General features: G+C 40.9%; 1 protein-coding gene across 1 annotated transcript; it reads right to left on the bottom strand.

Annotated features, from left to right (window-relative positions):
- Positions 1–3,496: 3,496 nt before the first annotated feature.
- Positions 3,497–5,513, bottom strand: LOC134620926 (zinc finger protein 665-like). The gene is made up of 2 exons (XM_063467282.2): positions 4,280–5,513; positions 3,497–3,916 (listed from the first exon to the last, which is right to left on the bottom strand). Exon 1 carries the CDS (start codon positions 5,421–5,423, stop codon positions 4,296–4,298), a length of 1,128 nt encoding a protein of 375 aa, XP_063323352.2. The 5' UTR covers positions 5,424–5,513; the 3' UTR covers positions 3,497–3,916; positions 4,280–4,295.
- Between the last annotated feature and the right edge of the window lie 10,364 nt (positions 5,514–15,877).

Below are 15,877 nucleotides of genomic sequence, written 5' to 3'. Positions count from 1 at the left end.
TTCACTGAATAAAACAGGTGTGAGGTCACTTCCTTTGGGTGGAGTCAGCAGCTGGTCACCTCGAAACATAAACACACACACCTCAAATCGCAGCTTGTGTTTTTCTTTACAAAGAAACCGTCTCTTTCATTTTACAGTTACAGGTTTTTTTAAAATAGAGCTAATCTCAACATCGCCATCACACATTCAGCTCTTTATTACTGTTATTTAAAGCAGGACTAAAACGTACATAAATACTTCAGACCATTTGGCTTTAATTTGGAGATCATCACTTCCTGTTTTTCCTCTGCTGGATTCTTTGCTCTGAACTCAGAGATAACAGCATTCACAACTCCTTTACTCCATTTTTTATGTCTTTATTTGAACTTTACTGATGTGTTTCATCTTGACTGTATTTTTATTTTCCACTGTATAATAAAAACAGAATTTGACAAACAAAGAATCTAATCACAGACTCTTTGTACATCATTTCTACATTTTTGCATCCACAGAGTTTGAACAAAACAGATTTGAAAGTGTTGAAAATGTATTATTTCAGTCTGTTATTGTGATTAATAATCTTCATAACTTATTTTCAGATGTAGTGTGAACCAGTTTCAGTTTGTGTAAAATAGATGGATCCTTTATGAATGGGCCTCAGAGCCGCTCTCAGTGTCTGATGTGGACTGCACACAAAGTTTCAGGTTACATGGACAGTTGAGCTGAGTCCTGTATTCATCCTCTGCTTCTGTTATTATTCATCTGGTCTGGCTGCAGACCTTAGGTTTAGTACTGCAAAGGATAAACATCCTAAAGGTTAAAGTTCGGTTCATTTTATTGATAAAGAGATAAGAGTGTGTTTTACAAGAGAATGTGACATGTCATAAAAGTTAGTGGCAGCAGCTGAAATCACAGTGTTAGTGCTATAAAACACTCTTATACAGTAAAAAAATAATAATTGAATGTATTTCTTTTGTGTTATTATGAGTGATAGTATTTATTGCATGTATGTATTGTATGGACTCTAACTGTAAACTCAGTGAAGGGAAAATATTTTACCTCAAACACCAAAATTCATAAAGTGTAAAGTTAAGTTTTTCCTCCACACAATTCAGATTTTATTGCTGGTTTCTTCATAAAGTTGGATCTGACTTCAGTGTAAATGACCTTTGTCTGATGTATCTTATTTCATGAGCCTGTTTCTCCTGCTTTTCCTCACTGTCCTCACAGTCTGCCCTGATCTGATCGAGGTTGAAGTTTCTGTTGGAATGATGTGGACTTGGAGCAACAGACCTCCTCCCTCACTGAAGTGTGAAACTTTGTGTGGTTCACAGTGACAGTGTGAGCAGTGTGAGAGTGTCAGTAGATGATCAGCAGAGGAAAGTGAAGCTGCTGTGAGCTGATGTCCTGAAGGGCTTTTAAAGAGTCTCTGAGTTTGACAGGAACATGAAGATGTTTGTGGTGTTTGTGATCCTCCTGCACGGTAAGTACACCTTCCTCTCTCTGCTCTCATCATCATCTCTCTCTCTTTAATGTGTTGAAGTGCAGCAGGAGGAGATTTCCATCAAACACTGGATTCTGATTCAGATCAAACTAACAATCCAAAGCAGCAACTTTCAAATCACTGGATTCTTCTTGGTGGCTTTCAGATGAGCTTGTGCTCTAACTCACATTTCATATGTGACCAAAGGAAACTTGGTGTGTGTGTGTGTGTGCTGTTGTGTAAGTTTGTTGTTGCCATCCTCTTTGGATTTAATAAAAATGTTCTCATGAATACATCAGAGACTGAAGAAAGTAGACAGGATAACTTGAAGTCTAGGCATTTAGCAAAGAGAGAGGTGGCAAAATCAAAGGTTTGTAGTGAGTTGTTTGTCAGGTTGGAAACTAACGGAGGATCAAGTGCTTCTATTTATTGGCTAGATACAGCATAATAATTGAAATAGATCTGTGGTTCAACAACATATCTACAGTTTCTTATACCTCCTGCATGGAGGATGTTTTTGGCAGGGTGTGTGTGTCAATCTCTTTACATGTAATAGCTTCAACAATATTTGAATGAATTATGATAAAACCTTGTAGTGGTGTAGAGTTTGGTGATGTTAACAATCTATGAAAATCTCACTGACACCCATGATTTATTGGTCCACAATTGAATTAAATACTTGTGACCTGTTTGTGTGTCCTCACAGTTTCCCAGCATGCCCTGGCTGAGGTGGTGGAAGTCTATAAGGAGGCAACATCTGTTTTGCTGCCCTGCCAGTACTCGGGTGTTATTCCTGAGAAGAATCCCACAGTGATGTGGACTCATAACAATCTTGATCCCAAATCTGTCCACCTGCGACTAAAAGAAGGAGATGATCTTAAAGAGCAAAACCAGCGTTACAGCAGGCGCACATCAATGATGTCTGATGCTCTGGAAACAGGAGACTTCAGCCTCACTCTAAGAAAACCAGAACTGAGCGACAATGGCACCTACACCTGCTCTATCAGTGATGGGAGAAAAGAACTGGGACAGAGAAAAACACAGCTAAAGGTCAAAGGTCAGAAAGCAATGGAACTTGATTAGATAAAAACTGTTTCTTATGATATTTATTAACACATTTATTTAAAAAAAAAAAATACAATGAAGTATTAATTATTAATACAGAATTTCACCTATACTGGGTAAATTTGGTTATCTGGTTTAAAGCCAAGCAACTCCATTTTAAAATTTGGATTTACAGACACTGCAAATTTTACATTTTCCCAAAAAGGAATTTATACACTATTAACTATGGAACCTTGTGAGAAAAAAAACCCTTAATAAATAAAAACATAAAATTGAAAAAATAATGAAGACTGTAATCAGTAATAAAAAAACAAAGTCATCTGGCTCTTGTCTGCAGTCTTTTGTCAATGCCTTCATCATGAACATTTTGAACATCTTCTGTGATACATTATGTCTTTTAACAGTAAAAAATACAGTATTATGTATTTAATATTGGCAAATCCATCTTCACAGGCTGACCTGCTTTTCATTGAACACTGTGCCCTGGCAGTATGGCAATCTGCATACAATAAAAAGTGTCTCAAGAACTAAACCTGACACACACCTTAAACTTTAGTATTTTATGGTGAAAAGACTCTATGCCATGTCCTAAAACATTTTAGCATTGTAGCACTGGTTATGTTTCATCAGGATATCTGCTATTTTTTTGTATGAGTGTTTATTCAAAGGGATGAGTGCAGTAAAAGGCTCAGTGCACACTTTTCATTTTGGGGCTTTTATCATTTTATCATTATGCAAATTTTTACTCTGTGAATGGTACTCATGGCCATTGACCAGTGGTTGTTGATCAATGCTCATAAGAATTTGCATATTAATGATGAAGAAATTGACCTCACAGCCCATTGTTCATTCATTGGGCCGGTTTCAGTCGTTATGCAAATGTACTGTTTACAAGATTAATGTAAAAGCAGGAATCAAGACGTAACAGTTTATTTGTAACATGAAATCGTTTCTGAGTGGAGTATGAACTGAGAATACTCAAACTCTTTCACAGATGAAGTTCTCTTTCATGTGTCTGCGTTCATGCTTAGTATGATCACATGATTGTGAAAAGGTTTTGTCACAGTGTCTGCACTTGTATGGTTTCTCTCATGTGTGGACTCGTTTATGCTTTTCAAGCTGACGTGCACTGATGAAGGATGACCCACACTGATCGCAGACATGCTTTTTGACGCCACCGTGAAGGAGTTCATATTGTTTGAAGTCCTTTGAAGTGGTGAAGCCTCTCCCGCATTCTTTACAGTAGTTCATTTTGTCTCCAGTGTGTCTACGTTGATGTATTTTCAGAGTCCTTCAATGACTTAAAGTCTTTCCACAAAGGTCACAACAAAAGTCTTTCCCACAGCGATGACAGGGTTGAGAACTTGATCCATCTGTGTCGCTCTGCTTCTAAACAAAAACACAAAGACAGTGTAAGTCAGTCCTTCAACATTTTTATCCTGAACGTCACCTGAAATAAAGAGCATCTCTGCCAAAGTCCAATTACATTTAACTGTTTACATTATCACACTCAGCTCAATTTAATGTGCTATAAAAACGATAAGAGTAAAAACATTAAAGTAATACTAGTTTAATGCTACAATAACAATAACACAATTCTCAAACAGTATCCCTAAAAACCTGTGATTAGAGTCTGAATAATCATTCAGAGCTGCCTTTCCATGCAGTAGAATTGCTAACATGCTAACACACTTTGATGAGCAGAGTTGTTTCAAACAGTCGGGCTGACAAGATAAAAATATAAATACATACCTCACAGTAACTGCACTTATAGAGTCTTTCTGGTGTGGATCTGTTGGTGTGTTTTCAGGTAACGTGGAGATTTAAAAGTCTTCTCACACAGGTCACATTTATAAGGTCGTTCCTCAGTGTGGGTAAACATGTGACGTCGTAACTCTGTGTTTGTAGTAAACTGTTTACCACACTGATCACAGCTGTACACATCATGTCTGGTGTGAATGCGTAGGTGTGTATTTCGGCTCCCTATCCGGCTGAAAGTTTTTCCACAAATGTCACAGCTGTACGCCTTAATTCCAGAGTGGGTAACTAGATGACTCTGTAAGCTGTAACTGTGAGTAAAAGCTCTGCCACACTGATCACAGGTGTACGCTTTAACTCCACTGTGGATTAGTTGGTGTCTTTTTAAGTTTGAAATGCGCATAAATGACTTTCCACACTCGTCACAGCTGAATGGTCTCTCTCCACTGTGGATCAGTTGGTGTGTTTTTAAGTGTCCAGAGTGGGTAAAAGACTCTCCACAGTCTCCACAGCTGAACGGTCTCTCTCCAGTGTGGATGAGTTGGTGTTTTTTTAAGCTTCCAGACTCGGTAAAAGACTTTCCACATTCATCACAGCTGAATGGTCTCTCTCCAGTGTGGATGACTTGGTGTCTTTTTAAGCTTCCAGAGTGGATAAAAGACTTTCCACACTCGTCACAGCTAAAAGGTCTCTCTCCACCGTGGATGAGTTGGTGTCTTTTTAAGCTTCCAGACCTGGTAAAAGACTTTCCACACTCGTCACAGCTGAACGGTCTCTCTCCACTGTGGATCAGTTGGTGTGTTTTTAAGTGTCCAGACTGCGTAAAAGACTTTCCACACTCTCCACAGCTGAACGGTCTCTCTCCAGTGTGGATGAGTTGGTGTGTTTTTAAGCTTCCAGAGTGCGTAAAAGACTTTCCACACTTGTCACAGCTGAGCGGTCTCTCTCCAGTGTGGATCAGTTGGTGTGTTTTTAAGCTTCCAGAGTGGGTAAAAGACTCTCCACACTCGTCACAGCTGAACGGTCTCTCTCCAGTGTGGATAAGTTGGTGTCTTTTTAAGCTTCCAGACCTGGTAAAAGACTCTCCACAGTCTCCACAGCTGAACGGTCTCTCTCCAGTGTGGATGACCTGATGCATTTTTAGGGAAGCTTTCAGTGAAATCTTTCCCAAACTCGTCACGGTTGTATTTTTTTCTTCCACTTGTTCTTCTTCTTCAACAAAATTGTTGGCCTCCTGAGAGCGCTGACTTCTCGATCCACGTTGGTCCTGCAGTGACAGAGATACAAACAGAGGCAGTGATTTGTGGGAAATACATTATTCTAACCGGCCTTTTAGTAGGGGTATTTTGTGAGCTTTTATTAAATAAGTATTTATACTTATTTTCATACACACATTGCAAATGTGGTCATGAGAGTTGGCATTCAGTCTTTTGAGTGTCAATGCAAACTCGCTTACAGACACAGATAAATATTAGACTTGTTTCTAGGGCAAAGATTAGAGACATTTGGCTGTGCCTGTACGCTTGCTTTTCCAAAAACACGGTAATAACGACGGCCCGCTAGCATGAGCTACTAACGACCTACTTTCTCTTCTTGCCGCCATGTGCTTATGTAAACATATGCACTGCGCATACGCGTTTTACCCATATTCTATCGCAATATTTCATTTTCCTATCGTTGCCTAAAAAATTACACCGGTATTACCGTGAACGGTATGATATAGCCCAGCCCTACACGTGTCAATATTCATGTCTCCAGACTGTGGCGTGTCCAGCGTGCCACCCCGAAGCCAAAACAATAAAATCCAATGAAATATCAAATTTACGATTATGTTTTCACAGAGAGGCTCAGATATCCGAGTGTAAGTGAATGCAGCATCGGCTTCTGCGCTGTGAGCATAGAGAAAAGAAAGGTAGGAGAGCCAAGCACGAAAGACAGCATCAGAGAAAACAGTTTTTCGGCAAAAGAGTAACAGTTTAACATAGCTGGACTGGCCATCGAGCATGGCGGAGCTTCCACGGCGGCTAGCAGGTGGATGAGGGAAGGGTAGGCAGGAGGAGGAGAGACCCGAGGCGGCCGCCGGTCCGAGTGTCAGGTGAACTGAACTTCAGGTAAGAAGTTATGACCTGCAGTCTATCTGGGTCAGATATAAACCAAGTTTAGGTGGAGTTTATTTTCGTTGTGCTGACTTTTTACAGTCAGTTACAATAACTCGTACTGCGTACTAGCTAGCATGACGGAGTTTCTATACAGCTGGGTGGGTGCTATGATGTTACTAGGGGTGCAACGGATCACGGTTTATCCGAAATCCGAACCGATCCCACTCCACGGTTCGGTACGCACGTGATCCGAAGATTCGAAAAAGAAAAAAAAGTATGTGTATGGTGCGCGTCGTCAGTCTGTCAAGCGGTAGTTATGGTCAGCGCTAGCGGTCCAAGTAGCGGAGCAGAGGAGTTTGCGGCATTTAAGCAGCCCTTTGCTGCCCAGTCTGACCGGGCTAAAGCTAAAAGCTAATGGGGTGTTTAGCTGCAGACGGGAGGCCGTCGTCTGTTGTGCAAAACAAGGTTTAAATTGTGATGAACGTGCTTGAGCCAAGCTATGATATCTCGTTGTGAGTCCACTTCAGTGACAAGATCGTTCCAAGTATGTATGAGCAGGAGAAGTTTAAAGTTATGGCTGAACTGTCCCAGGCATCTTCTGTTGCTCTAACTACAAATGGGTGGAGCTCCAGGGCAACGGAAAGCCACGTGACCGTGACCGCTCATCATATCACAGCGGAGTGGTAGATACAAAGCCCTGCACTGCCCTATAGATTACATTAGATTAGATGAAACTTTATTTATTTCTCGGGTGGGTTCCTCCAGGAAATTCAGTTTCCAGTAGCACAGCACCGACAGAAGTTGCAGAATGTGAGCAGAAATATACCATATATACACATATATAAATACAGAGTATACAAAAGGGATAAATAGAATAAATAGGAATAAGAATACAAGGGAACGGCACATTTCAAGTATTGTGAGTCTATTGCACCGTTGGATATTAACAAAAATTATTGCACAGTGAAAAGGCACCACAGCTTACTTGTTCCCCTCCTCTGTCCCCGTTTCCCCTCCAGCGAGGAGTTAAACAGTTTGATGACGTTTGGGACTTTTTAAATCTGCTGGTCCTTGAATTTGGGAGAAGCAACCTGTCACTAAACAGACTCGTCTGGTTGTTTATGGCCGGATGCAGAGGCTGCCCAGAATGTTCCATAATGTCCATATTGCACCTTAATTTGTTTTTATATAAGTGCGTGGAATGAGTCTTCAGTTGAATGTTGTTTTAATACACAAAAAATACTTAAGTAAACGGCAAGTAGAATTTTTGTCTTTTTTTTTCTATTTTTGCTGATCCGAAAATTGATCCGATCCGTGACTTTAAAACTGTGAACCGATCCGAACCGTGAGATTTTTGATCCGTTGCACCACTAGATGTTACTGATAGTGAACTTTATTTTATTCACAAGGTTAGTTTGTAGAGTTGCCAACGGCTCCTTAAAAAATGGAATGGTCCCTCATTCAGAGAAAATATTACAGGTTTTGTATTGAGCTGAGAAGAGACGCAGTTTGTCCCGTACTTAAGTTAGAATGAAAAAGACACAAAGCTGGAGTTATTCTGTGTCTTTGCTGCACAGCTGCCTCTTCTTCTCTCATTCTCTCCCCTCCCTTTCCTGTTGCTACTTCAATCATGAAACTGATCAATGATCAGCTGATCGACTTTTCTCTCTTGTTTATTTATCGCCCACTTTGCACCTGAAAGAGGAAACCAGCAGATGTCGCGCTAAACAACAGCAGCACGTTTAAGCTTGATCAGCTGTTGTTAGACGTGCCGCCCCCTTTTGTGAGTGTGGACGCTTCCTCTCTTTGCTCTTCATATGCTTTGCTTCTTTTATTGATTTTTATTGATTTTTATGCTGATTTTTTCCTTTTTTTCTGTATGAGCTTACCTGCGAGAGCTTCTGGACACTTATAGATCATTAGGACTAAAGTGTTCTTAACAGAAACAGCAACATTTTTAGTTACCTTATCCTCAGCGCTCCGTGTGTCTGTGGCCTAGACACAGCTGAAGCCTGATTACAGCGTCTGGACTCCGAACAGCCTCAATAGCCTGGAAAGGTGCTAACCGCTAGGCTAACTAGCAACAAGATGCCCTCCCTCTCCACAGATGACTACCACAAACTCCTGCAGAAGATTGCAGTACTGGAGACAAAAATTCATCGCTTAGAAGTAAACGTGGAGGTAAATGGTCTGTGTGGAAATGAAACAACCTTGCCTTTGATTCAAAGCAATGGCGATGATCAAGCTAGTACACAGCTAAGGAGCACAGATAACATGACCAAGAAAGTAGACTCTGTGCATTATTATAAATCATCAAGCGATAATCCCCCCTTGGACTGTCCTGGTGCAAAACCAAGACATAAATCATGTCTCCTGGAAGGGGGAGGACGTATCACAGGCAGAGCACAGCGAGCTGAAATCTCTGAAACCGACTGGCCTTCACTTCCTACGAGACAGAGAAGCTCTTCTACCCCTGTATATGGGAGGAAACAGGACTGGACAACCGTGAATAGGAAGGTTAACAACAAACCTCCAAAACAACTGAATGTGAAACTGCAGAACAGATTTGCTCCACTATCAAAGGACCCTGCATCTATATCGGACAACCATCCAGCTAAAAGTAGCGAAGTAAGGTCTAAAAATCTGTTGAAAAGTAAAAGGCCACAGGGAAAGCTAAAGGCTAGGCCTGAAACTCTGATTGTGGGGGACTCTGCCGTAAAGGATGTACAAAGGATGTGCGGTAAGAACACTAAAGTCCTCTGCTTTCCTAAGGATATGGTCAACAACCTGAAGGAGAGAATTCTTCAGATTGCAGATGAATATCCAACTGTGACAAATATTGTTCTGCATACAGGGTCAAACGATGTGTCCAAACAACAATCGGAGGTTCTGAAACGGGACTTTACTGGATTATTAAATACTGTAAACTCTCTGAATGCAGCTGTATTCATCAGTGGGCCTGTACCGCCCGTCAGAGGAGGAGACGAGAGATTCAGCAGATTGTTTGCACTGAATAAATGGCTTATATCAGCATGTACTGACCACTCAGTGCATTTTATCAACAACTTTAATATTTTTTGGGAACGCAGGCATCTGTTTAAAGCAAATGGATTTAATTTTAACAAGTCAGGGGTGAAACTGTTCACCTCCAACCTGTTTTATTCCATACGTCATCCATCTGTGCTTGGTGCCAAAGCTGAGATAAACGAGGAGTTATCTCATAAAGAGGAACAAACAGTACTCCAAGAACAAACAAAGCCCAGCAGAAACCTTGAGGAGGAGCTCCATCTGCCCCCACCCGGGAAGAGCCTCAGAAAGAAGAGACATCTGAGGCAAGAAGAGGGGTCCCTATTTGCCTCCAACTCTCTCAACAACACCAACGACCAGGACCAGGGACCACGACCTTCCCCAGTCCCCCAAACCCCTGACAGGCCATCACCCTCCTCCCCCTCCCTTTCTCCCTCCTCCCCACACCTGAAATTCACTGAGGAGATGATGGAGCGGGTCAACGCTGGGCTCAGATCTACCCCCCGGCCCAATCCCTTTTTGTCCCCCATTAACCCCCCACCAGAGCAGCCAAAGGTTCGCCATCGAGCCCCGCCCTCAGCAGAGCAATCGAAGTTACACTGCGCAGCCTCGCCCCCCTTAGTTCCTCCTTACCACCTTCATGCTCTGTCTCCGCAGTCTGATGTGTGATGTGTGGAGGGTCCGGGCTGCGAGGATTATGACAGTGGTGACTTTTCCCAGGAGAAGCTGGGATCCTGTTTACTAGAAGGTTTTAAAATTTCTGTACTTTTAGGTGACAGAAGGAGACATGTGGCCTGGTCAAAACACAGAGAGCTGCACTCTAAAAGATCTTTAAATATAGTAAACATACCTTGTGTGCCACAGACTGCTCCCAAACACGAGGGGGCAAATAATACCTCTAAAACACTTAAGTTGGCTTTATTAAACGTTAGATCTTTAGCTGGGAAAACATTTTTAATTAATGATTTAATCACTGAGCACAGCCTTGATTTTATGTTTTTAACTGAAACTTGGTTGGACCAAAGTAACAGTGGAGCTGTTCTCATCGAGTCGACCCCTCCTAACTACAGTTTTATCAGTGAGGCCAGGGTGAGCAGGAGAGGCGGAGGGGTTGCCGTCTTATTTAATGAATCATTTCAATGTAAGCAGCTATCTCCTGGAAGTTTTCAGTCTTTTGAATATGTGGCGTTACAGCTGAAGGCCCCATCCAAAGTTGTGTTTCTTAATGTTTACAGGCCTCCCAAATACTGCACAGACTTTTTTAATGACCTCAGTGAACTGCTGTCTGTGATCTGTGTTGATTTCGACTGTGTAATTATTGTTGGGGATTTTAATATCCATGTGGACAACCCTCAGGACAAAGGGACTAAAGACCTGAGTAACACTCTGGGCAACTTTGGGCTGACTCAGCATGTAACAGAGGCCACACATAATAGAGGACATACTCTTGACCTACTGATCTCCAAGGGCCTGAGCATTTCAAAGGTTACTGTATCTGATGTGGGCCTATCTGATCATTACTGTGTTTTCTTTGAAAGTAAAATTTCAGCCCACACAAATATATCAACAGCAGTGATCACAAAACGGTGTATAACTGAACACAGTAGTGAGATCTCTAACCAGGTCTTCCCATTAACACCTGATCTGTCCAGAGGTTCAGTCAATGACCTTGTCAATAGCTTCAATGTTAAAATGTTAAATGTAATGGACACTATTGCTCCCATTAAGGTGAAGGTTATCTCTGGAAGGAAGAAGTCTCCATGGAGAAACTCCACACTGGTGAAAAATGAAAAAAGAGAGTGTAGGAAAGCTGAGCGCAGATGGAGAAAAACAAACCTCCAGGTTCATTATGACATCTATAAAGAGAAACTTCTCAATTATAATTTACAACTGAGGAGTGCAAGGAGGTCCTACTTCTCTGACATCATCACCAAAAACAGTCATAACGCTCGGGTCTTATTTTCTACAGTTGACAGGCTAACAAACCCTCCTGTGTCAGTGGCAACTGAATTTCATTCGACCATGGCCTGCAATGACTTTGCCAAATTCTTCACAGAAAAAATCCAAAAGATTAGACAAGCAATTGGTACATCAACAGCAGATCCAGGATATGTACTGTGTCCACCAAAAAACTGTTTAAACACCATCAAACAGTTTCACCCTATTTACAGCAAAGACCTGGACGACATCTTAGGTCAACTGAACTCCTCCTCTTGCTGTTTAGATGTCCTGCCAACAAGTTTTTTCAAAAAGGTCTCAAAGACTTTGGAGTCAGACCTGTTACAGATTGTAAACTTTTCTTTAATATCAGGTGTGTTTCCAGAACCACTAAAAACTGCTGTAATAAAACCTATACTGAAAAAGGACAATCTTGACAAGACACAAATGAATAACTACAGGCCGATCTCAAACCTCCCATTTTTAAGTAAGATCATTGAAAAAGCAGTTTCTCAACAGCTCAATTACTTCTTAACACAGAATAACTGCTATGATGCCTTCCAGTCAGGTTTTAGACAGAACCACAGCACTGAAACCGCTCTGACCAAAGTGTTTAATGACATATGTCTGAATACAGACAGTGGAAAAATGTCAGTCTTAGTTCTACTGGATCTCAGTGCAGCATTTGATACAGTTGACCACAACATATTACTCAAACGACTGGAGAACTGGGCAGGTCTTTCAGGAACTGTACTAAACTGGTTCAAAACATACTTAGAAAACAGGAAATACTTTGTATCAATAGGTAACTTCACCTCTGAGCAGACAAGTATCACATGTGGAGTTCCCCAAGGTTCCATCTTGGGACCCCTTCTGTTTAACATTTACATGCTCCCACTGGCACACATTATAAAGAACAACAAAATAAACTATCATAGCTATGCAGATGACACACAAATATATATCACATTGTCACCAGGAGACCGAGGCCCTGTACAGGCTCTTGGTAAATGCATTGAGGAAATTAATGACTGGTTGTGCCACAATTTTCTTCAGCTAAACAAAAACAAAACTGAAGTAATAGTCTTTGGTGCCAAAGAAAAACGATTACAGGTCACCAGAGAACTTCAATCTATACACCTAAAAACCACAAACCAGGCGCGAAATTTGGGTGTAGTGATGGATGCAGACCTAAACTTAGAAAAACACATTAAGACAATAACAAAATCAGCTTACTATCACCTCAAGAATATTTCAAGGATAAAAGATCTGATGTCTCAACAGGACCTGGAAAAACTAGTCCATGCATTCATCTTTAGTAGGCTTGATTACTGTAACAGCATCTTTACAGGTCTACCTAAAAAATCAGTCAGACAACTACAGCTCATTCAGAACTCTGCTGCTCGAGTCCTCACTAAGACCAAAAAAGTGGACCACATCAGTCCAGCTCTGAGGTCTTTACACTGGCTGCCTGTCCGTCAGAGGATAGACTTTAAAGTTCTGATGCTGGTTTATAAAGCTCTGAATGGTTTAGGACCAAAATACATCAGTGACCTCCTGACCCAGTATGAACCTTCCAGATCTCTCAGGTCATCTGGATCCGGTTTCTTATCAGTTCCCAGAGTCAGAACCAGACACGGAGAAGCTGCATTCAGCTTTTATGCTCCATATCTCTGGAACAAACTCCCAGAAAGCCTCAGATCAGCTGAAACACTCAGTTTATTTAAATCCAGATTGAAGACTCACCTATTCTCAGCTGCTTTTGAATAAATCACCAAATCCACACTTTTAAGCTTAAATTTCAAAACTTACATTTTAACTACTGACTTTATCTACTGTTCTGATTTTATCTACTGTTTTGATTTTTGATTTTAAACACTGTTTTGTTTGTTTGTTTGTTTGTCTTAATCAATTTTAGATCATGCTTTTTATTTGTTTTTGTTTTTAATGTCTCTGTAAAGCACTTTGAATCACCTTGTTGTTGAATTGTGCTATATAAATAAACTTGCCTTGCCTTAGAATTTATTTAATATTAATTTCTAGCATCAGCTGATGTTTGCTGGAGCCACAGCTGTAAAGCTGCTGGTCATGATATTGGTTTGTATATCTGGTGAGAGGGAAACATGAAGATGAAACCAGGAGATGTCCTTACTGAATCATCAGAGCTGAACTGCTGATGGAGAAACAAGTTTACCTTTTAGGTGACATGGATGAGTTGAAGGGAAGTTATGAACTGTTTCTGAGAAACAAATAACACCAGGATCCTTTTCTATGTAGCTGACAGCTGGTAACTGTGCAGGGGCGGATCTAGCAAAGTTATGCCAGGGGGCCAGGTAGGGCATTAACAAGGAAAGGTGGACACAAAGAAATACTTTTCTTACTTATTCTCATTTAAAATATCTAGGTTTTATTAAATAATTATCTGAATCTTGCAAACAAAGTTTTTATCTGACATAAAATTGATAGAAATCATACATATACCAACAAGACAGTGTACATCACTGTCACTACAGCGTTTGTTTTCATTCAAAGGCTTTATGGCTTTAATACCTGGTGGGCTGGTCTGTAGTCAAAATGCCCATTTTTTTTTCAGTATCTAAAAACTTTGCACCGTAGTGGTTAAAACCTCATTCTAATAAGAGTCAAAAGCAGATTCAGTTATTAGGTTTATAGGGTTATTGAATGATGGTTGGTAGAATTTTTTTAACATTATCTGCCAGTTACATCTGCCACCCTTCTCCAAATCTGTGCCCCTACCTGGCCCCCCCCAACAAAAATTTTCTAGACACGCCACTGTCTCCAGATTGTTAGTGAGCCATTAAGACTGTACTCTTGGTACAGTTTTTAGTTTTGCTGCTTTTGTCTTACACTGTCAAACAAACACAGATTTGCAGCGTTTGTATGTGTGTGCAAAAGCAAATGTGCAGGGCCTCAAAGACAATGGGTGGTTTGCACAACAAAAGCAGGATGTGAATCGAGCATATGACCTGTACAAATCTCAGCAGGGGTGATTAACACCTCGGGACTTGTACCAGAAAATAAAAAAGTCAGTAGTTCTAGTAGGTGTTGGTTTCAAGGGATTCTGCACATTTGCGCAGGGTTAGTAAATCTAGTGTTGAAGTTAGCTCGGTGCTTACCTTTAGATGAGCCCACAAACCGAGAGAAACTCCGTGATGAAGCTGGAACTCTTTCCAAACAGGAAACAGGTCAGGGAGCAGAGACCCACGTGGTTCACGCTGATCTCAGCTACGATCCAGGAGACAAGGGTGTGCAGATCGATGCAGCTATCGATCCAAACGTTGGTAGTGGTATATGATCGATACTTTAGTTTGTTTCTCTCCTGGAGGTTCACTATTTACTCGCTGTGGATGAAAAAGCAGCTCTGTCTGTGTGAACACCTCTTCTTATGCGGCAGACGCACTTTGCTCCGCCCCCTTCTTCCTGCCCTGCTGGGATTTGTTCCTGTGCCGTCACGTGACTCAGATGCGCTCAGAAGACGCATTTGGACTGCAGAGAGAGAGAAAGAGGAGCAACATGTGGAGATATTTTATGACTGTAAATGAAAATGCTGGAGAACAGCTGGAAGGCTGTCAAGCCACAGGGGACCACAACAAGCTGTAGAGTTCAGCTTATTTTTCACACCTCAGTTAAATGCTTTGACTGAAGTCTCACTGCACACACTCAAACTTAGTGTTTGTGAACACCTTGGTCATTATAACCTGACACCGATCAGTGCTGCTCTGACGACCACACTCACATCCATGTAATCATTTAACTGGGATGATCTGGATTTACTGCACAATGCTGAATGTGTCCTTACAGTACAGGGAATAACTCTCTCTGTGTTCCAGTAGAGAAACTCTGGGTTTGTGTGCTGACGAGCATCACTCACAGTATGATACAAAGGCTCACTCATACCTTTCCACACATGTGACAAATTCAGAAAGATGCTGAAACCTTTAGAACATCATAAACTACACATTGTTGTACTCTTTTAGGACGGAACAGCTTTCAGATTTATTTACTCTTAAAGGATAAAAGATGTTTTTAAGAATTTTGCATTCAAGAGGAGAATGTTTAAACAAGTCATGTAAATGAGAATTTCAAAGTTGGTGGCTGCAGTGTATACAAATTGGTGTATCTCAAAAATAAAACTATGAAGACACTCAAAATTAATTTGGAAACTGTTTTATGCAACTTTTTTACATTTACAATTTTCAGGGATGAACCTCTGAAATTACTTTAACTAGAAATTTGTGTAAAAATACCACTATTGCAATTTATGTAGTTACTGATGACTTGATGCATACATATGATTAAAATTTGGGATATAATGGTTGTATTGATGTATAGCAACTTAAAATACTCCCAGAAATGGCACTACAACATGTAAAAATATAAAGATGAACTCAGGCGGACTGGGTTCTTTAGTAGGTCTAAAGGGTCAAACTGCGTCCTCACATCATGAATATGAAGGGTTGTAGTGGGAGAAGGTGGTGTGAAATCCTCATAGCTGTGGAGTGAGGAG

Source organism: Pelmatolapia mariae, linkage group LG3_W, assembly GCF_036321145.2.
Source record: "Pelmatolapia mariae isolate MD_Pm_ZW linkage group LG3_W, Pm_UMD_F_2, whole genome shotgun sequence".
Classification (NCBI taxonomy): domain Eukaryota; kingdom Metazoa; phylum Chordata; class Actinopteri; order Cichliformes; family Cichlidae; genus Pelmatolapia; species Pelmatolapia mariae.
The sequence above is the reverse complement of the archived record's forward strand: the minus strand, read 5'-3'. Positions and strand labels throughout refer to the sequence as shown.

Bases quoted from the DNA above. Each gene is read 5' to 3' on its own strand.
- LOC134620926 (XM_063467282.2), bottom strand. From the start codon at position 5,423: ATGCATCAGGTCATCCACACTGGAGAGAGACCGTTCAGCTGTGGAGAC.